The sequence below is a fragment of the Paramormyrops kingsleyae genome, chromosome 1 (genome assembly GCF_048594095.1).
Source record: "Paramormyrops kingsleyae isolate MSU_618 chromosome 1, PKINGS_0.4, whole genome shotgun sequence".
In the NCBI taxonomy this organism is placed as follows: Eukaryota; Metazoa; Chordata; class Actinopteri; order Osteoglossiformes; family Mormyridae; genus Paramormyrops; species Paramormyrops kingsleyae.
The window spans coordinates 60,813,270-60,835,041 of NC_132797.1; the positions used below are offsets into that span (position 1 = coordinate 60,813,270).

General features: G+C 47.7%; 2 protein-coding genes across 13 annotated transcripts in view; both read right to left on the reverse strand.

Moving 5' to 3' along the window:
* Positions 1-97: 97 nt before the first annotated feature.
* On the reverse strand, positions 98-4,626 carry LOC140593115 (SPEG neighbor protein-like). The gene is made up of 5 exons (XM_072717040.1): positions 2,427-4,626; positions 1,999-2,105; positions 1,169-1,476; positions 711-852; positions 98-572 (listed from the first exon to the last, which is right to left on the reverse strand). The coding sequence occupies exons 2-5, from the start codon at positions 2,103-2,105 to the stop codon at positions 434-436; spliced, it is 696 nt and encodes a 231-aa protein (XP_072573141.1). The 5' UTR covers positions 2,427-4,626; the 3' UTR covers positions 98-433.
* Positions 4,627-4,772: 146 nt separating this feature from the next.
* Positions 4,773-21,772, reverse strand: part of LOC111842934 (striated muscle enriched protein kinase) — a 51,080-nt gene continuing 34,080 nt past the window's right edge. For all 12 annotated transcript variants that reach the window (XM_072717036.1, XM_023810073.2, XM_023810080.2 and 9 more), the window contains 29 exons: positions 21,363-21,592; positions 21,014-21,133; positions 20,782-20,886; positions 20,286-20,492; positions 19,994-20,117; positions 19,588-19,760; positions 19,065-19,177; positions 18,491-18,659; positions 17,987-18,089; positions 17,541-17,741; positions 17,295-17,352; positions 16,909-16,986; positions 15,040-15,212; positions 14,926-14,952; positions 14,651-14,803; positions 13,782-13,824; positions 13,504-13,572; positions 10,898-13,421; positions 10,644-10,781; positions 10,109-10,225; positions 9,575-9,742; positions 8,960-9,082; positions 8,686-8,850; positions 7,681-8,608; positions 7,075-7,314; positions 6,766-6,989; positions 6,316-6,391; positions 5,946-6,095; positions 4,773-5,756 (listed from right to left, as the gene is read on the reverse strand). In XM_072717036.1, the coding sequence (XP_072573137.1) occupies positions 5,537-5,756; positions 5,946-6,095; positions 6,316-6,391; positions 6,766-6,989; positions 7,075-7,314; positions 7,681-8,608; positions 8,686-8,850; positions 8,960-9,082; positions 9,575-9,742; positions 10,109-10,225; positions 10,644-10,781; positions 10,898-13,421; positions 13,504-13,572; positions 13,782-13,824; positions 14,651-14,803; positions 14,926-14,952; positions 15,040-15,212; positions 16,909-16,986; positions 17,295-17,352; positions 17,541-17,741; positions 17,987-18,089; positions 18,491-18,659; positions 19,065-19,177; positions 19,588-19,760; positions 19,994-20,117; positions 20,286-20,492; positions 20,782-20,886; positions 21,014-21,133; positions 21,363-21,592 (7,219 nt within the window). In that variant the 3' untranslated portion in view covers positions 4,773-5,536. The remainder of the gene's footprint in view (positions 5,757-5,945; positions 6,096-6,315; positions 6,392-6,765; positions 6,990-7,074; positions 7,315-7,680; positions 8,609-8,685; positions 8,851-8,959; positions 9,083-9,574; positions 9,743-10,108; positions 10,226-10,643; positions 10,782-10,897; positions 13,422-13,503; positions 13,573-13,781; positions 13,825-14,650; positions 14,804-14,925; positions 14,953-15,039; positions 15,213-16,908; positions 16,987-17,294; positions 17,353-17,540; positions 17,742-17,986; positions 18,090-18,490; positions 18,660-19,064; positions 19,178-19,587; positions 19,761-19,993; positions 20,118-20,285; positions 20,493-20,781; positions 20,887-21,013; positions 21,134-21,362; positions 21,593-21,772) is intronic.

Here is a 21,772-nt window from a genome sequence, read left to right on the forward strand (position 1 = left end):
TAAGGTGTGAAAGCTCACGTAGACACCAAAATCTACTGACTGTGAAGTCTGGAATGTGTATGAAGTTGGCGTTCGCTAAAAACCCACAAGGCAGTAGTTAGAGAAATGTACAGTCCTTTATTAAATATCAGAGATGCTGATGGGAGATTAAGTCAGGGCCTCCACCTGTCCAAGGATGGATCTCCAAGCCTATAGCTTCTGAATAGAGCATTTGCCGATGGTTTGATGTGCTTTTTCTCATGAGGAAGAGACACGGGAAACTGATGGGTGAGACATCCTGCATCTCATGTAGCTCAGATTCATCCTTACTGCAAGGTGATTTTCTATAGGTCAGGCACCTGGTTCCTCCTAGCCCTGTGATGAAGAAGTAACCTGTACCGGATATCAGAGCAGAGAGGGCCACAGGGCAGAAGTCCACACCTGCCCTTCCTCTTCACAGGATGTCCAAACGGGCAAAAGACTGATCCACTCCAAGTTTGTTCTCCACAAAGACCTCGTACTTCCCTGTGTCTGCGAGGTGTGCGTTTTTGATGGTTAGGATCGTGTCAGTGTCTCCGACATCAAAGTAAACCCTATGAGGGACACGTTTAAACACTCATCAGGTCACTTCAGGCGTGTGAATGCTGGACCTGTATGTTTCATAGGGCACCTCAGTTCCTGGGACTGGCACACACAGCCTTCAGCAGTCTCTGTTGTGATGACACACCCACCTGTCATCCTCATTGATGTCATCCCCGTCCTTTAGCCAGCCTACATCAGGCGCTGGCTCCCCGCTGATCTCAGCTCTCAGCTTCACCATCGACCCCCTCTTCACCTTCACACTGTCGGGGCCCTTGGCGATCTTGGCAGGCACTGTGGGGATTAGAACCCAACCCTGCCATGATGCTGTGTGCTATTCCTGTGTTGCTCAGGATAATAATAATAATAATAATTGTAAATTATTATTATTATTATTGTGTTTCTTATTGCCATAGATATTTTACCCAATTAAAACAATTATAAAGTTACAGGAGGTGTCTTGGGACCTGAACATGCAACCTTCTGATCAAAGCGCTACATGGTTTATTGGTGCACAGTCAGGACTTGGATTCAAACCAAGGACAGAGTACTTCTAAAACAGCTGATTGGTTACCTGCCCCACCCCCACCCCCACCCTTCCCACGCGCACCCTCCACCATGATGCAGGCTGAGTCTGAGGTCTCCCCAAAGGGGTTCTTGATCTTCACAGTGTATTGGCCCAGGTCGCCCAACACGCCGTCACACACCACCAGGGCCACCACGTCGGGGTCCTCAAACACATAGCGATACTTGGGCCCATCCTTGAGCTCCCGGCCATCCTTGGACCAGACAATGAAGGGGTCGGGAAAGGCGCTGACCCGGCACTCTAGCTTGGCTGCGCTGCCTTCCAGCAGCAGCACATCTGTCAGCGGCTGCAGGACCTTGGGGGGCCCTTTCTCACGTAGCTCCTTACGTGACCTGATGGCACGACATGCACACATAGGGTCATGACCCTGCCACACAGGCCACTCTTACTGCTGGTTACTCTCACTGCTGGTCACTTTCACGAGTAACACAGAGTCATGGGGGCTCTCAGGTCATGCAGGACGGTATTCTGACCCTAACATTTCATTACAATGGCCACCAGCTGTGTATGGGGATTGCGTAGTGTTGGGGAAAGGAAGGAAGGCTTAACAACTCCTTCTTCCCCACTACCATCTCCTTAACAGAATAATGGACATCATACTACCTCATACTGTAATTTTTTGCACATTAAGCTCTTTTGCACATTAACCTTAAAGTATTTATTCTTCTATTTATTTTTTCTGTTATATTTTATCTCGATATTTTTTGTGTGGACAGCAAAGTAAGAATTTCATTACATAGAGAAATGCACTTTCTACTGTAAATATGACAATAAACGCTTTGAATCTTGAATCTTCACAGGTGTCAAACAATCTTCTGTAGAGAACATCATTAAAACACCAAGCAAACAGCTACCTGTGGCCTCTGTAAGACGCCTGAATACGAATTGCTGCTTCCTGCACCTGGGGGTCATTTATGTTGAGGGCACACCCCGGAGGGGGGGCTGTCTTGACTTTGGACATCTGCAGGGAGGAGACAGGCACCCCCACAGGAGTGTGGGTGCCATTTGCATTCAGCATGAACTGTAAGGTACAGCGGTGACATGTTAGAAAGACAAAGATGGTGAAGTAGTACAGGAACCCAATAGAGAAGTGTGTGAGCTTTTGGTGTCTTAAGAGATTGAGGAGGACCTCAGGGTACACCACGAAAGCTCCATGCTTAAATGTGACCCAGCTTCAGCAGCACCCACTGCATCTCCCATTCTGGCCCACCACACATATGTACAACTTCTCCATCAATCCCCCTAGTACACTGAACTAGACCTCGCAACCCCAAGAACTCACCCTGAACTGGCTCTGGAACAGGCTCCACTGGCTCTAGACGCAGCAGGTGGTGAGTGTGGCCAGACCGTCAGATGGGCCCATTTAAACAGAGTCCAGAGGGGACCTCTCTCACAGGGGAGGCACATTCCAAGTGATGCCTGTCCTTTTTTGGAGTATCTCACAGGGTTTGGCCCGGCCTGGTCAATGAAAGAGCTGCTGCCCCTGCAGTCCAAGCCTCCAGCTGACGACCTTATATAGCCTTGGCATAAACACCCTGAGGGGGATAGCTACAGGGCAGGGTGAAAGGAGAGTGGCCCCTGGAGGACAATATCAGCACGTGAACTTGGGGGGTGGGATGATGACCTGCTGTGGAATCTCCCACCTGGACCCAATCAAACCCATCAGCTTCGAGTAGAGGACATCTCGCAGGTCTGAGATATAAATATGACCGGTGGAATTTATCAACTAGTGAAAGAATTGTGATGGTTGTGTTTATTATGTTCAGGACTCAAGTTTCATCAAAAGTTTGGAGTGAGATCTGGAGGTGTTACGTTAATGGATCAGGCGAGCAGGCAAGTAGGCGAGTTGAGCCGAACAGACAGGTAAACGGGGTTTTAATCGGCTGGTAAAGGGCAGACATCCACGCACATTACATCACACCACAATGACAGATCTGGGGAATACTGACTTAGACGAGGACTAAATACACAAGACAGGCTGAACTTAACAAGCAACAGGTCATTACAATCAGGTATGAACACGAGGTAACGAGGGGGGCGTGGCACACACGAGGATCGTACGAGCCATGTGTGACAGGAGCGTATGTTTCATGGACAATGCATGAGGCTTGAAAGCCCTGCCTACCTCATTCATCAGATCTTGCTCTTCCACTTCCACATTGCCTGTACTCCATGTGTGTGCACATCCATGGAATACTGTGCTTGCAGCAGGATCACATGTAACTTATTTTGGAATTTACCCAGAATCAACAAATATTATTTTCTGATTGGCTGGGAAAGCTATGAACTCTTCGGAAAACTCCACTCTATATGCCTGTGCATTAATTCCATATTATGGGACACCTTGGTGGGAGTTATCCCTTACTTCTCAGCATGAGAAACACAAAGTGTTGCATGTGAACATGTGAACTGGTTGAAATGCGTGAGTCTCACAGTCAATGTGTGAGACTTGAGAGCCCCCTGTTTCACCTAAACAAGATGAAGCTGAACTACACATTACAAGATCATCCCACTTGAATAGCTTGCTCACACCCAAAACTTGATTTTAAACCAAATTTGGTTTAAATTTGCACAGTTTCACCAAGAAGCTTAGCAGCTGTTAGACGGTGTGTCAGTCACAAGAAATAACTCTGCCAAGTTGACTCCAAAGCCACCTTGTTACTGTGTCCTAAAAACAGTGAATGAATTAACTGAGTAAACACAATCTTTTACAAATACATTGGTACCTTGGAACATGAACTTAATTCATTTCAGAAGGCTAGTCGAGTTGTGATTTGGTCGAGGTACAAGTTGAATTTCCCCATAAGAAATTATTTAAATGAATTTAATCCGTTCCGGACCCCCAAATGATTGCCTATTTAAACCTATCGACCTACCTAACTAATGATAAAAAAGCATTAACAATCAATATAAAACTAATACACACATAATTAAGCACACATAGAAAAGCAATAATCATGAAATAAGTGACAATTGATGAGCACTTTACCTGTTTTGAGGTGAGCTGAGGAGGACGAATGAACAGGTTATTGTTTTAACAGGTCTGTTTCATTTTGTTGTATTCTGAGTTTTTGGTCAAGTTGTGGCTATATTTTTCTCGACTAACCTGTTAGAGGTCCTAACTTAGAATGGAAGTTTTAGCAGGAAAGGTCGAGTTCCAAGATTTCGGTCGAGGTACAAGTCGAAAAAAAATTTACAGACCCACTCAATACCTGAGTTGGTCAAGTTAAGAGGCATCTGAGTTCCAAAGTTCAGCTCTGTGACCACACCCTAATCCCCTTCAAATTCCCAATATGAGCTGCAGTGAGACCCCTGGCGTGGGATGGGGGCCTGGACTCCTTGGTGCAGCCTGACAAACACAAAACCTTCACAGCAGAATCTGCATTTGGGCCACAGCATGTCAATATATTTGAGTACTGTTGTTTGTGTCTGCAAACAGAAACATCATCTGAATGAAAATAAAGCAGAATGAAGTACGAGAATTGTCTGGGGTTAGTGATAGGCCTTCTGTGCAGGGTTAGGCCTTCTGTGTGAGGTTAGCTTTAGAGGGAGAGGGAGTGACGTGATTCTGTGGGTCTCCAAGATTCGGATTGCGCCATTCTCCCATACATGCCCAGCAACACTGAGCTCACTCAGTAAACATTTATTTGAAGTCCACAAAAGATCCATGTTTACTGTAATATCAGCTATAACAGTGAAGCGTTACATTGACCGCCCAAAGGCATAATTAGCGTGTTTATACACTACTCCACCCACTGATTTACTTTCAAATCATACTAACAATTATTTTAGAAATACACACCAGTGATAAAAGAATGTTAATTAGATAGTAAAAACTAAATTAAAAGATATACACTCTACAATTGCACAGAGCGTCGTTGTAAAGGGTACAGAGTTATACATTTACAGAGCATGTATGGCAGTCTGAAAGGGGGGTCCTAAGACATATTGCTCTCATACGTGTGGCTCTGACCCCTAGTGAGAAGGTGTCACCATGAAGAACCAGGAACACTGAGCAAAGAGAAGCACAACATTGCAAAAAGGCTCTGGAGAGAGAGGAGGTGTGGGAGGCAGGGCTCTGGAGGTGGGAGGCTGAGCCAGGGAGGGCTTCTTCCAGTGTGACTGGGACACATTGCTCGGAGGCACAGGAGGCGGGGCTCTGGAGGAGGGAGGGTTGAGCCTGGGGGGGGGCTTCTACCGGTGTTACTTGGATACTTGGCTCAGAAAGAATGAGGGGGAGGAGGCTGGGTTCTGGAGGAGGGATCAGTGATCCACTGCTACTCGTACTGTACTGTGTTCACTCCTCTGTCTGGAGAGTGGGGGGCATAGACTCCCCACACCCTGGAGCCAGCACATCCCACCCCTGCTGTCCCATTGTTCCAGCCGGGTCACTCATTGGGCGGTGGATGTGGTGGGCATGGTCGTCGAGCTTTGATAGGAGCGTAGTAGCACCTTGTGCTTGGTGACACCCTCGGCCCTCCGCCGCTGCTGCTCCACCAGGAAGGCCTTGAGGCGCGTGGTGGTGAAGGTGAGCGTCTGCCGCCGCAGTTTCATCAAGTAGGCGTCCTGCAGCCAGGCATTGTTGAAGCAATCTTTGATGGTCGGACGGGCCCTGGAAGCCAGTGCAGACATCAGGAGAACTACATCAGCTACAGGCATGTGAGAGCCATCAGCAGAAGCTGTCACGGTGTCCTCCAAGGCATGTAAAATCAAATAATAATTAATCATAAAAATAAAACATTAAGAATGATCCCACAGTACGTCACTTGGGATGAAGAGTGACATATGAGGCTGAGCTCACCAGGCGTAGCTACACATGATCTTTTTGAGGAACAGAGAGGCACTCTGAGACACGTTCTGGTAGAGTTTTGTCTGGTCAAACTTGGCAGCCAGGATTTTGGCCTCAGTTTCCAGGGTGTCGGACTCCTGGAAAGGCAGCCTTCCACTGAGCCTGGAGTTGCAGAGGCCAAAGCAGAAACGGGACAAACATCCGGTCACTTTGCTGCCTTCACATGTCATACCTGTCACCATGCCACCCTGACAGGTCAGTCTCCTACAACACCGACCTCCTCCATGAATTCCACCATCTTACCTATAACTCTCTCTCTAGTGATCATATAAGTATTTACACGTCATGTCCCACACATCTCCTTGGCAATGGGGCTACTTACATGACATAGGTGACCACACCCAGACTCCAGATGTCAGCGGGGGGGCCCACCACATCTCCTTTAACCGTCTCAGGAGCTTTTACATCAGCGAAAAATGAGAGCAATTAATAGGCAATTATAAGAGAAAAAGATACTGGTGAGATCGGTTAAGCCTGGGTATAAATTATGGGTTGATAGAGGCTTGTAAAACACCCAAGAACCGGCCAATACAATCTCCCCTCTCAAATAATCAAATTGTCATGATAAATGAGTGGGGACCTAAACCCCCCCTCTCCCCCCAGCCCAGTGCTCAATCCAAAGTTGCGCTCTTGCAGTTAAGGATTTTTTTAATGAAACAACCCAGCTCTTAGTGTTTACAATAAAAGTCTGCATTTTAAACCAGCAGCAATTTAAATATTCACTTGTAACATCACACGGTAATTCACCCATCACCTGAGCAGGACAACTCACCCATGAACTCCAGGGTAGACAGGTGACAATTATGAGGCTTGAGGAACAGCGGATTGAAACTCTGCGCACTGCCGAAGTCCACAATCTTGAGTACGTTGGTGGGCGACACCATAATGTTGTCAGGCTTGATGTCCAGGTGGAGAATGCGCCGGTTGTGGAGGTATTCGAGGCCCTGCAGAGCCTGGACCACAAAGCTGACCACATCATCCTCCGAGTAGCGGTACCTGGGGAGAGCACGTTGTACTGGGTCATCAGCATGCCCCACGCATGCTGCACACACCGTACACGCCACACACACATATGCCTGACCTGTCAACAAGGCTGTACAGGAGCTCCTTGCCTGAGCAGCTCTCAGCGATGAGCACCAGGTAGTGTGGTGTGATGTAGGCCTCGTGCAGCACCATCACGTTGCTATGGTGCAGGTTTTTCAGTACCTCGTACTCACGCAGCACGCCCTGTTTGCTCTCTGACTCGTACGGAACAATCTTGGCCATAAAGAGCTGGCCTGTGGCATTCTCCCGACACTCGCGGATGACACCAAAGCGGCCCCTGTCCAGCACACGTCAGCCAAATGGCAAGGCCCCAGAAGTAGGGAGACTCTGTTATTTTATACACAAGTGGATGCATGGTCCATCTTACACACACATAAGCTTAAAGCTTCCATTATGATAAACTCCTTGTTTTTACATGGCTCATTAAATGTATTCACACAGTGGTAATTGCTCTAATCATTGATATGATTATGCGGAGACCCCTGCATCAAACATACAACAGAAGCAGCTCTCCTGGGGTCATGCATCATTGTCTGTAAACACCACCTGAACAGGGCTTGACTCTCTTCTGGTTTAGCACTTTCCCCGTATGACATTTGAATGTTAAATAAGTAGACACTGGTGAAACATGGCTGCTACTGACCTGCTCTTCTCCTCCAGGAAGGTATATGGCTTCTGGGGCACCCCCTGCCTCAAGGTACTCTCACCTGGCTTTCCTGAAGGTGCTTTTTGCACTGAGGGGGTGGCTGCAGCCTCCCCAAAGGGGCTCAGGCTGGTCACCATCACTACAGGGGACAAGAGGGTAGGGCCTGTTGCTGGGGGTGTAGCCTGGTCTGTGGACATGGGAACATACGTGGGAATGGGGGAGATGGGTCTGCCAAGAGGAGGGGACGGTGAGACCAGTGGGGGTGGGGAGACAGGAGGAGACTGGGTCATGGGGGGGACCACGTTGACAGGACTCAATGACTTAGGAAGTACTCTTGGGGGGGTGGTCCTGATTGTGGGCTGGACTCCAGGGGACGGGTTTCCCATAGTGATGTTCAGGGTGGACTTGGCTTTTGTGGATGTAGAGGGGACTGAAGACGGTGCCTGAAACTCCTGAACAAACTGAGTGGGAGTGGCAACATGTGCAGGAGGGGATGGGACTTCAGTATGGGCAGACACAAGAAGAATGGGTGGGGCTTGAGCTGTTGGGGGAGCAGATCCTTGGTGGGAAGAAGAACGGATTGTAGGGGCTTTGTCTGTGGGAGGCACAATTTTTTGGGCAGAAGCAGGATGGGTAGGTGGGCCTTGGGCTATGGGAGGAACAATCCTTTGGGCAGAAGCAGGACAAGTAGGTGGGGCTTGGGCTGCAGGAGGAACAATTCCTTGGGCAGGACCAGGATGAGTGGGCAGGGCGTGTGACTGAGAAAAGGAAGATACATTGGATGGAGGAGGGGTTGATGTGGGGTGAGAAACAGCAAATCCAGATTTACTGGGAATGGCAGCAGAAGCAGGCCTGAGGGGCATGGCTGAGCTGACAGAAGATGCAGATGGCTTCATAATCATGCTGGCTGCTGCCTTAGGAGTCGCTGGGGAACAGAAGGTTCAGCTTAGACTATGAACTTTATCTTTTTGGTAAGAAATGGAGGAAATGGGAGGTGCTTACCTGAAGAGTCCAAGCACACCTTCTCTGAGACGTTACTGTAAGGACTCTGCCCTGCCTTGTTGACACAAGCCACCCTAAACCTGAAGGTGTACCCAGCTGAGAGGTCTGTCACGTTGTAGTAACAGTCAGCCACACCTGTAGCTACAATCAGCCAGTTTTCTTCACCTAGTGAAAAGCAGGTGAATAAAAACCTTTGCGCCTCAGTGTCCACCACAGCTATGCTGAAGTGTCTGATCACTGGAGGTATGGACCTGGGATGGTTCTGCTCACCCACCTTCAGTTCTCCTCTCCAGGGAGTAGGTGCAAGGCGTCAGCGTGTCTGAGGGCTTCCATAGTACCAGCACGGTGTCCCGGTACCGCTGGGGGATCTCTGGCGTCCCAGGCTGATTTGGAAGACCTGGAGGAGACGGGGACTTGGTATGTACTGAGGGTGACATCACAGGGAGAGGCACTGACCACACGAGCATGAGGTTAATCCGGGGCGCAGTGTCACACCCACGTCTCTGTGCATGAGTATAGTATGTGTCCCTCTGCAAAGGTGACAGAGGGCCATCAAACCCCTTGGAGAGATGGGTAATGGCAGGTCTACAGGCAAACACTGCACCCTTAGGTGGGGGTCCCCATGCGGCAGGTGTCAGGAGGCAGCAGTGGGTCATGGTGGGTACAGCGGGTCATGGTAGGTACAAGAAGTCAGGGTGGGTACAGTGGGCACAGTGGGTCATAGCAGGTACAGGAGGTACAACAGGTCTACAGACAGGTACAGTAGGTCAGGACATGTCAGGGCAGGTTCAGTAAGCACAGTGGGCCAAGGTGCATCATAGCAGGTCAGGGGGGTCATTGCAGGTACAGTGGGTCACCGTGGGTAGAGAAGGTCATAGCAAGTACTTACGGGCGAGGGAAACGGTGCAGGAGCTGCTAACAGAGCCCAGGGGGTTGGTGGCCACACACTCATAAAATCCAGCATCCTTCTTGGTGGTCTTCATGATCATGAGGAGCTGTCGGCCGTCAGGGCAAGCGATCATGTTCATCCTGGCATCCACATCCAGAGGCTTCTTGTCTGTGAAGGAAAACTGAGTACAGCTGAGGCTCACAGGCTGGTGACGGAGGGCTCCCCTTATTCAGAAGTAAAAGTCTTGAGCAATCTCAATGGAACTCTCAGGCTCTGAAATAATGTGGTCATCGCCTGATCATTTTCATCTAAAATGATTGCATGGACAGTAGAATAGGATGAAATTCTTATTGTTGCAGTGAAGTAACTAGTGGGTCACTGTCACCAAATTTCAGTGAACTGTAGCTTGTGATGAAACATCTAGAAATGCATGATGAGGTGTGATGTCAGGCTGTGTTTGGAGGTTGAGAGAGAGCAGGAAACAATCTGTGGAATGATAATTAGGATGGGCTGGGCGGGGGGGTGGGGGCTCACCCTTCACCCAGGCAATCCGTGGGTGTGGGATTCCTGCTGGGAGGCAGCTGAGGGTCACTGGGTCTCCCTCCAGCAGAACATGGTCCCTCAGCTTGATGTGAAATACTGGAGGGAAATCTGGGGGGTTGACATTAGCCCTTAGATTTAACTACACAATATGACCAATTATATGGCCTGCCAGAAGAATCCCGGTTGTTATTCAGGTCCATTAGGGAGGCAGGAAATGTAAGTGGGTGTGTGGAAAACAGAAACAACACGGAAACTGAACAGAAGGTGAAGCTGATCATGAGAGACCTTCCAGTATAACCCCTGCTAACCTTGAGATCCAACAGGAACAGTCACTAACCAGCTAACTGGGACCAAAATGCAAATATCAGGAGTAGTATTAAAATGTTCCCCAAGAATGCCAGTTAGAATTATTTCTGTATAGATAACATCATTCAGACTGACAGAAACAGCCATGTATCTTTTAAAATAAACAACCTAAAAAAAGAAACAAGTATCAGGCAGCGTTTTGGTGCTATGCACCCCGTACCAGAGGCCAAGCATGAGTATTGGTTCCTCTGGAGGGCACCATTCCCCCGGACAATGGAGGACGGGATGTCTGTCTTTTCCTTCTTGCTCCTGCCCAGGCCCCAGCGGTCCCACCGCGACCGGCGTTCATCATCCAGTCCTTTAAATGAGAGTGCGGGCTGTTAGAGCAGCTAGCACACCGAAAAGCTGACACTGCGGTGAGGGCTCACCAACCTTGTGGACGAGAGTGGCCAGGCGACAGGCAGGCTCTCTTACCCTTCGCTGACTGCAAACTGGAGGTGGACTCAAGGGACTCCATGGACTCTCCAGCTCTTGGCTCTGCCACCTTCCGCTGGCTGCCTCCCTCAGAGCCCGAGCGGCGCAGGATGGAGATCAAAGGAGCCCTTCTGCTTTCTGGCTTGGCCTCCTTTTCTTCTGCCTTCCTCTCCTCCCTCCGTTCTTCAGACTGGCTCCGAATCCTCATGGAGATCCCAGCCACCGTGGACCCAATCTTCCGGCGCATAGCCAGCACTGGTGACTCACCAGATCTCCTAGGTGTACTGCTGCCTCCCTCGTCCTGTGAGCACTCCACCTCACCATCAGGCTCATTCTTCTCCTGGGACCTGCTGCGACCAACAGCCCAGGAGACTCTGCGCCTGGGTGCAGTGACGGTGGAGTTGGCCAGTTCCTCTCTATTCCTCTCATCCTTCCTGTCTGCTGATGGAGCCCTTTTCATCCGCAGGGAGAGCCTCCGCATGAAGCTCTCCTTCTCAGCTGGCCTGAGCTCCTGGACAGACATGGACCTTTCCACTAGCCTGGGTGTCTCATATCTGATGAACTCTAGGGGCACGCCTACAGGGCTTGGGCGGTACACCTCTTCATCGCCTGTAGGAGCTGACGTAACATTCACTTTCTCCTCAGTTTTAGGCTTGGTCAGCATCTTCAAGCCACGAGTTAGAGATGACTCACGTTTCTTGAACCTGGCTTGAAACACCTCCTCTGAAGCGATATCTTTGATGCTGGGGTTGAATGCCAGCTCCTGTAAGGGTATCGAGCTTGTGGGGGTCCTGGATCTCACCCTGGAGAACACAGCAGGATGTTCCAGTGAGGGAGAGGACTCGGGTTTGAGAGGGCTGATGGTGGGATTAAGGCTAGGTGCCTGGATAGGTGAGGGGGCAGGTGCTGGAACAAGTGCAGGCATCTCTGCAAGCTGCAGAGATGGAACCAGGATGGTTTGCATGATACTGGAGTATGCAGATGTCCTGCCATCTGGCAGCGTCACACGGCTGGGCTGGGTGGCAGGACTCACTTGGGTCTTACTGGGACCTGGTGTCACCACAATAGACTTGGTGGAAATGCTTATTTCAGGTGTTCTCTTCTGGCTCCTCACTTCTTTCTTAGTGCCTTCACACTCCTTTCTGTTTGCCTCTTCTCTCATCTTCTCTTCCACATGATCTGACTCTTGAATGACCCTGGGAGCTACTTCAGAATATGGTCTAATCTGGGCCTGCATTTCACGCTCCAGGGACAATGGTTTACTAATGGCCACCTTTTCTTGTTTGCCCTCTGGGTTCTCCAACATGCTAGATTTCCTTTCAGGATGACTCACCTGGGGAGTCTCCCCAGTGATGTCTGCTGCTTCATCTTCCATCCTGCTCTCTGTGTCTCCCAAAGCTTTTGCTTCCTTTCCTACTACTGTGCTCTGCTCAGGAGCCTCTGGAACAGGACTAGGTGGCTTGGAGCAAACTTCTCTGGGGGTGACGGGCCGTGAGTCCAGCCTGGCCTGTTCGGTCAGAGCTGACATGGATGTGGCCTCCTGGAGCCTCTGCTCCTCCCTCTGAGCCAGGGGAATCTCAAGAGGAGCACCAGAGCGTCGATGCAGGGGGATGGGCTCATTGTCTCCTTGGGTGAATGAGGCACTCTTGCAAAGCACCTTGGTCTTGACTGCCCCTACCCCCGGGGCTTCAGTGGAAGCTGCTTTGATGAGTGGGGGCACGGCCACCCGGCGTGGGTGCGTGTATCGGTCAAGTGACACAGTGCGTCTCTCATCCCCGATGCCAAGTGTCTCTAGCAGGGGGCCCCGGAGGCCACTCATCTTGTTGTCTCCCGAGCTGCCTCTGAGTAGTCTTTGCCTCATAAGCTCCAGTTTTAGAGCGTAGTCCTCCTGGCTCAGTCTCCCAGGGCTGGGACTAGGACTCCTCCTTGGTAATTCCATGGACACTGCCTTCTTCAGGCTTTTTCCCCCCTCTTCTTTGGGGGTAACTGTGGTACCCCCCTCTGGGGTGATGTGGAGCAGGAGGGCACTGTCAGCAGAGCTGCCCCTCCTCAGCTCTCCCCGTCTCTGGCTGCTCTCAGCCTTATCCGACTCCACACTTGAACCCCTACACAGTGGTCCCCTCATCTGCTTGGCCATCTGTGCTGACTCCTCTTCTGACATTGTGTCCCCTTCTTGCGCTTCCCTCTTCCTGGTCTGGCCTGTCCCTCTGCTGACCGGCTCACACTCCATGGGCTCCTCTGCCCCCACTGCCTCCAAGGCACTGCTGGTGGGTCTCCCCAGAACTTCATCATCAGCAGAAATCTCATTGAGGGACATGCGAGAGCCGGAGAAGGCCACAGTCAGAGGCATGGGGATGAAAGGCAACTCGTCCACGTCCTCGTCTGAGTCCGAAGAGGACGAGGGCGGGGGAGTACCCTCCTTCAGATGCCTAGGCACTGCAATGGAGATGTGGCTGGAGGAGTCATCCAGCACCTCTGGAATGGAGCGCATCACCATTTTGGATTTATAACTGATGAGTGAGCGCTGCAGAAGGCAGGGGACAAAGGTGGTGACACAAAGCACATGCCGTTTTAATTCAGGCACTGAAAAAAATATCCCCCCTCACCTGCCACTTCCTCCTTGACAAGAACTGCTTGAGAGACTCTGTGCTGATGCTTTTTCCCTTTGTCAACGTCTGTGAGAGATGGTTAAACCGTGTCAGAATCTGACTGGTGGAAGTGAACAGAAGCATCTAAAGCATGGAAACACTGAAAAGAAGCCATTGAGGTAGTGGAGACAAAGGAAGAGCAGGGAAGCCGGTAGAGTGAGTGTTGACTCATCACTGTCAACACAAAATAACACCAGCTACGCCAGTACTCTACACCACTTGGTCCACAATCTCACCTTGAACCAAGGATGACGAAGGCATTCATTTGTATCAGGTCTCCTGAGGAAAGTACAGATGGATCCAGTTAGAGTCACCAGAAACACAGAAAATCTGTTTTCATTGACAGTTAATTACCTTTCACCAGAGTATCTACGAGGACGCAAACTTTGCATAAACACCAGGTATGTCTGGTCAACCCGATCTCACGAATTTTCGTGCAGCCATCACGACATAAAATCTATTTAAACGTGCTGTGATCACGTTTTCGGCTTTTTTTACATGCTGGGGTAACGTTTCCCCTCCCTATGTGTTTTAATGGGCAGTGCCTAACACCGCCACTATGAGCGCCAACTGGTGACTAAGGGACGGGAAAGTCATGCATGGCCAGAATCATATTTTGTTTTTTGTGATCTGATAACGCTTTCCATAACGTGTGACGCGACCTTGCAAAACAGCGCTTGGATTTTACTTCTGTTGCATGAATGAGTTAGTGTATGGAGGGAAATCCCGGACATTATTCAAAAGGAATTATTAACAGAAGTAAAATCCAAGCGCTGTTTTGCAAGGTCGCATCACACGTTATGGAAAGCGTTATCAGATCACAAAAAACAAAATATGATTCTGGCCATGCATGACTTTCCCGTCCCTTAGTCACCAGTTAGCGCTCATAGTGGCGGTGTTAGGCACTGACCATTAAAACACATAGGGAGGGGAAACGTTACCCCAGCACGTAAAAAAAGCCGAAAACGTGATCACAGCACGTTTAAATAGATTTTATGTCGTGATGGCTGCACGAAAATTCGTGAGATCGGGTTGGTCTGGTTACATCTAAGTTACATCCTGCCCATGTAAACCCCACCCCCCCCAACTTGCCCCATGAACTCACAGCCTGTCAGCCACCAGTAGTTTTATGATGAAGCCCCGCCCCTCCCAGCACACGCCCGCGAACATGCCCTCCTCAAATGCCACGTTGTAGTTGCGCACGTTGAGGGCCGTGTCACGGTCATTTTCTCCAGCGAATGGAGACACGCCAGTCAGGCTGGGAGGACAAAAGAGCAGTTCCGTCAATCCTTCACCTATTTGACCTGTCCCTCAAACCCCATCACATTCACAAGGTACAACTGCAGAGCCCTGCAGATGTTAGACATACGGCTAACATACCACAAGTAGGTTATCACGCCGACAGGCCTGCCAAAAAAGCAAAGAGTCAGAAACAATAAAGTAGAAAAGACTATATTTAATGATTCTTCCATATACAGCATCAAGGCACCTCACCAGATATCTGTTGCCTTGGAGACCGGTGTTTGGTTAACAACCTCTGGGGCAATGAACTCGGGAGTGCCATATTTGCAGTAGTGGGTGTCACCAGGCGTGAGCTCTATGGCATTGCCAAAGTCGCAGATCCGGACCTGGTCACTGCTGCGGTCTGCCATGAGGATGTTCTCAGGCTGTTGGGGTTTTTCAAGAGACAGAGGTGTGTTACACGCCTGCCAAGTCACCAGGGCCAGTGGGAAGTCCTCAGAGTAGGGATGTAATGAAAAATGTAATATTGCGATATCGCGATAAAAAAATACCTCAAAACCGTTGTCGGACTGTTATGATATCAATTAGAATATCACATGGTCGTATAAGCTCATTTAGCTCGTATAAGCTCTGTCTCAAAAAATACATACTACATTAAAGAATGCTTTGTGCTCTATTGGCCTTCTGTAACCTACATGACAATAGGTCATTAAATCAATTACTATTACAGCAATCATTTATAAATTGGCCAAATGGAACCAAAACACATTTACAGTATATTAACAAAACGATAATTCATCTCTTTAAGAAAAAAGACAATTGTATGCAGATTGTGAGGTGATGTCACGACGTACCGACGTACGAGTGCGTTTTTTTTTGCAGAAGCGGTTGAGGCTGGCTAGAGTGAGTGCTAACAGCAGGCTGCGATAGGATTTAGAATACGGTAAAAAGAAAACTTGCTAAACTTAATTTTACAGCTTATGTGGTGTAAGAATATTTTTAAAATTAACTAAAGGAAAGGGAAGATGTAAGAAATGTTTTAAACCACGATAAATCGTTTTTTTCTGCACTACATTGACTCTTCCGAAGATCTGGAATGGATTTTTCTGCATGTGCTTTGCCGAACAAGGACCCACTGAACGGAGTTCATATCAGGATGGCGAGCTAGACCCATGGAGCAATGGTGAAGGATGAGTAGAGGGAACTTTGAATTTCTTACAACATGTGCAGTTAGGATATGATGTGCTGAATTGAACTGACTATTAACCTTTGGGCACTGTTATGCCTGAATTGAATGGTATATCAACCCTTGGATAGTGTTATGCCTGAATGGTATACGATGTGATTTTGTTTTTTCTTTTTATACATGTTGAATTTTGAGTTTCTTATGTGGGGGGAGGTTACTGATTTAAAGTAAAGATAAATAGGTGCTAAAGATACTGGATAGAGAATTTAAATAAGGAAATATTAGGTGATTATAAATAGACACAAAATAATTATTTCATACGATCTGTGTGCAGTTAAAAATGAGCAAAACTGAACTAGGATATGACTAGATTTAGACTTAGGATTAACTATGAATAATTGATTTAACCACTGGACTCAGAACCCAAAACAAACAATATCTGATTCCATACTTTAGAAAGAGGTAGATTTACTTTTTTCCATTTAAATGTAAATGTATATAAATGTATTCATGATTCTTCATGTTCTACAATTAATATTTAGTAAATGGCAGAAATTACAGATTGTGTTTTGATTAAAAGATAAAGCTGCTGCAATAAAAAAATAATATTTTATAAAGGAACTACAGACTGCTTGTTTTTGTTTTACAATTACATGCATTGTTCAGTCATTCATTGCAAAGGACAATTACTGCTAAGTTCTGGGAAATGGTTAAGGTCATAGCTGGATATTTCACTAATGAAGAAAAGCAGAAGCATTTTATGTTAAAAGGAAGAACTAATTTCATATAAATAAATATGTTGATTATTAATTATTAAAAGAGTTTTTTTCTTTTTAAATGTCGTGATAATTATCATATCATGAACCTTTTATAGTGATATTATCATACCATGAGTTTTTGGTATCGATACATCCCTACCTCAGAGAACAACTTACTTTAATATCCAGGTGCAGGATATCGTTCTGGTGCAGGTAGCCCAGTCCTTCTAACAGCTGCCTTATAGATGACCGGATCTACAGCAACGGGAGTCTTTATGTTAGCCAGGCCTCCCAATCCATGTAAACAGCAAATCTGCATGTGTTTAAGTCTGATTCCCACTGGACCTGCTGCTTTAAACATATAGACTAATATGGATGAAGGTGAAACTCCAAAAGCACAAAGAGGACACAGGGCCATCCCAAAACCTATAACAATATATTTTAATACATACTTTTAGTTACCCATAGCTGTCATGCTCAAAGGTATAAGCCAGGGTGGCTTACCAAACTGAAGTCAGCGTCTTATCACTAAAGGTCACCCTCTGGGAATCAGACTTTCTTACCTCACACTCCATGATGGATGACTTCTTTGCTATTCTGTCCAATAGTTCTTCATGACACCTTTACACAGTGGTCAAGGAAAGACCTACATTCAGTCAAGAGAGCTGCTATCATATCAGGCCTCCATAAAGACACAAGCAGAAGTTGGAGCTGAGGATAGACTAGTTCACTGCGGGAAGGAGCACCTTATCCTTGGTGAGATGGTACGTTATCTGTGGTAAACAATCATGAAAAACCCATAGGGATACAGCTCAGTGACAATGACGATGACATTCTTCTTCTCGAAGGCATCATGAAAGTAGATGATCCTCTCATGCTCCAGCCGCAAGAGTAGCCTCATCTCCCTCAGGGCGGACGTCTTCCTCTTGGCACGGACTGAGACGAACTTTGCTGCAAACTCTGCCTTGTTGGCTTTCTGTGTCACCCGCTTCACATAGGAGAAGGCCCCCCTGGAGAAACAGTGCATTGGACCACAAAAGGGGGAGGGATCACCAGTTGGTATGGATATCATCTGTCTGTCTATGTATGAACATTGCTGTCATGCCTTTCAAGAAGAACCTACAGATCTACAGTATATGGTCAGACAAAGGTATCATACTGCATGATGAGTTCCTGAAATCTACGTTCATGTTCCATCATGTTCCTCATTGTTCTACTATGTTTCATTATTTTGCTCCTTCTGCCAGGCACTCACCTGCCAATCTCCTTGTGGATGTCATAGTAGTCTGTGAGCCTCCTCATCTTCCTCAGAATGGTCTCCTCACCTTCCATGGGTTCCTCTGTTTCCTGCTTGGCAGCTATCGGAACATCACACATCCTCATGTTAGGAGACCTGATTATACACACTGTTGCTGGTTTTACTTCAAAACCCAATTAAAATCTCTCAAAGGATGACAATTTTATCAAGTCATCATATAGTCACCTTTTACCTAATTAAGCTATTAAACTCATCGTATAATGAGAAACAGCCTGTCACTGCCTGAACGATATAATCGTCATTTTTATCTCAGAAACTAGATGTTAATCTTCATTGGACCCTTATTCAACATTCATGGTATTTCTTTTACAGCCTGTTATTTTCTAGCGGTCCTGAGCAGGAGTGTGTGTTAGATCCAGATGACTGAATTCAGAAGCTTCTGGGGACTTTGTGGGACCATGTCAGACTGAAGACACTGTGCCCTCACCCACAGTACCCCACCTGTGAGCACAGTGAGCTCAGCCTTGCAGGACATGGAGCCGGCCAGGTTCTGGGCCGTACAGGTGTAGACCCCTGAGTCCTCCTCCTGTGTGTTGAGGATCACCAGCGAGCACTCTGTGTCGTCGTACACAAAGGTGAAATGGCTGCTCTCTGACAGCAGCATGTCATCCTGGACAACAGGAACATTTGAAGAACATAGAGCAAATGCTAAACGTAACATCATAAAGACAAACAGTGAGCCCATTTCATGCCAATATTGTGTGAATATGAAAGTGATGGGAGGCAGGGTTTGACCATTGAAAGCTTAAGTGAAATCAGTTATGCATAATTTCCAGCAGAAACAGAGCTGAAGGCTAGCTGATGTCAGTATGTATTGTACTTATGGAACTGGATTTATGAGGAATATGGTGCAGGTAAATATGTCACCCACTGAACACAAATCTGGAGGTCACAAATAGAAAAGGAGCAGGAGCAGTTAGGCATAAATGACTGCAGCTCATCATCCCATCTATAACTCTCCTTCCTGAAGCATTGGGGAGCTTTGGTAAAACTAACAGACATCGGTGATGCCCACCTTGTACCACATGATATCAGGGATGGGCTTGCCGTAAACGACCACCACCAAGCGGGATGTCTCCCCAATATGCACATCCATATCCTCCATGATAGACTCAAATGTGGGCGGAGCTAAGAAAAGACCATGTGAAAAAGCACAGCGGTCATCCACGAAGAGATTACCCACAATTCTTAGGGAACAAAACCAGGCATACCTGCAAGACCAAGGACTGAAGCTATTTCTGGAAGGTTGTGTGTGTAAAATATTTTTTTGTCAACATATAGACTATTGATACCTAATTACTGGGCACAGAGAAAATTTATTTATCCTTAAATAAATAAATTTATTTATTTATTTATCCTTTATCAAATTAAACTTAATTGAATATAAATTAATATTTTAAATTGTCAAATGATTTGTTGAGTATTTAAATATATGCAGCTGGAACAAGAGCCTTTATAGGTTTGTCCTATCAGGATCATCCTTGTGACAGATTTCCCACAATCCTGCATTATGGAGGGGTACTAGTAAGAGGGCAGACCTGCCATGTCCAGCATGAGGATGCAGGAGTCATTGCCGAGTGGGTTGCTGGCCACGCAGATGAGCTGGCCCACGTCGCTAGCCCTGGCTCTGCTGATGCAAAGGGTATGCTGGTTGTCATCGGGCATGCTCAGTTCAAACTCGCCAGGTTTGTTCTCCAGCTGCACTCCATTCCTGCAGATGGCAAGCAGTCACAATGAGTGACAGGTTTATTAAAAAGGGGGGAAAGGTTTATGTAGACGGGGGGGGGGGGATTTGACACACGGTGAATCATGCTGACCTTACACAATGGCACAATGTCAGCATGAGAGAATGTGAAGTTCTGGCTTTACAGGAGAGATGAATGCATTTATTAAATTAATGAAAGATGGCCGTTTGGGTTGAGAGAGAGTGTTCAGACCACCTGCCTTTTCCAGATGACTGTGGCTTGGACATGGTTCAGAGTTACGGTCATGTTAACTGGCTGATTCTCAACCATGTAGACGATATCTGGCTTGTCGATAAGGACGGGAGCTTCTGGAAGATATGGACCTGTGTGAAAAGAAGGGTCGGGGAAAGTCAGGGGGGCTGTGGGTCCAGATGGATGCAGGGTCAAGTACCAGAACCACACCAAACAGCTGAATATCCATACTAATCCTGAAAGAGGCCTAAATGAGGTTAGATACTATAATATACTATATTATTGTCCTCATGTCATACCTCTTTCCACAAGCTGTAGGGGATCTGTAGAAGGTGAGGGCTTGCTCAAAGCCTTGCTAGTAGCAGAAAGGACCCTGAAGCAGTACTTCACCCCCTTGCAAAGCGATGTTATTGTGTAACATGTTTGTTTCAGGCTGGAGGCGATGATGCTCCACTGGTTTGAGCCCACAGCTTGCTGCTGCACAACAAACATCAGGGAACTGGAGTCTGCAGTAAGAACAACATGTCAGGTCACACTCTGTGTGATGCTGACATTGCTCTTTTTCACTGATCATGCACCACATTTGTCCTCCTATAGGTCACAGGGTTTCCCACTGTGAATGTGGAGGCTCAGCCAGCAGCAGACTGAAGGAGCAGGTAATGATGTAGCTGAACACTCTGTGGCTGTGAGCTTGATGAGGACCAGCCTTGGAGACAAACATTTCCCTGCCAGAAAGTACAACTCAGAACTGAAGCAGGATTCTGTAACTGCAGACTGGACTAGCATAGACAGTACCTATAGATGGGTGCAGTCTTTTGGGTTTGTTCCAGCGCAGGCTGATAATCTTCCCGGTGATGGCCTCTACAACTGGAGGCCCATCAGGAGGCTCTGGTAGGATATCTGCAGAGAGGACACACCAGAGACCTTACACATACACACTGAATATTCTGCAAAACAATAATTAATAATTAAAAAATAATTCGGGGCTACACAGGGTTCCGTGAAAGTACAGAACTGCAGATCTCACCTGTCACATAGAGGTGAGCATAGCAGGTGGCCTTTCCCACCCTGTTAGAGATGACACTCTTGTAGACACCACCATGGGTGTGGCAGACCATACGAATGACCAGGCTGTGCACATCTTGGTCTGCAAGAGTCCAAACAAAGACAGACGTCTTTGACAGACGTCAGTGATGGCTGCTCATTCAGCTCCAAGACACCTGACCTGGGCTTGACTCAGTTAGCATGAGACTGGACCTAAATGGAGTGAGACCTGATTAACTGCCTGGTCATGTGACACATGCAGCCAGGCCACCATAGATTGTGAAAGAAGCCTAATGTCTTCCGGCACACTGGGAGCTGTCACACCCACTCACGCTGTACCATCTTCCTGTCATCTGTGCTGTCAATCTTGTGGCCGTTGTGAAACCAGGCGATGGAAGGGTACGGCAGGCCAGCTACCTGGCAGCGCAGCACAGCCTCCCTACCCTGCACCACTTCCAGGTCAAACAGCGACTTCACAAAATCTGGCATGGTGTAGCGCTCCACCTCACTCTCCACCACCTCTGGCTCCTCTGGGATGGATGGCATCTTCTCCAGCTTTGCCCTGCAGGCCACCAGAGAAGAGGAGCACAGAAGAAGAGAAAGAGATTGTCATGTGTAGCATATTCATGCTCCTTCATATCTGTTCATGTGATCTTCATGTCATCTGCTCTCCTTGGTCACCTGTCTGATGAGAACCGCTCATGTGCATGTTGTAAGTAGGTATCTCAGTAAGAATCACAAT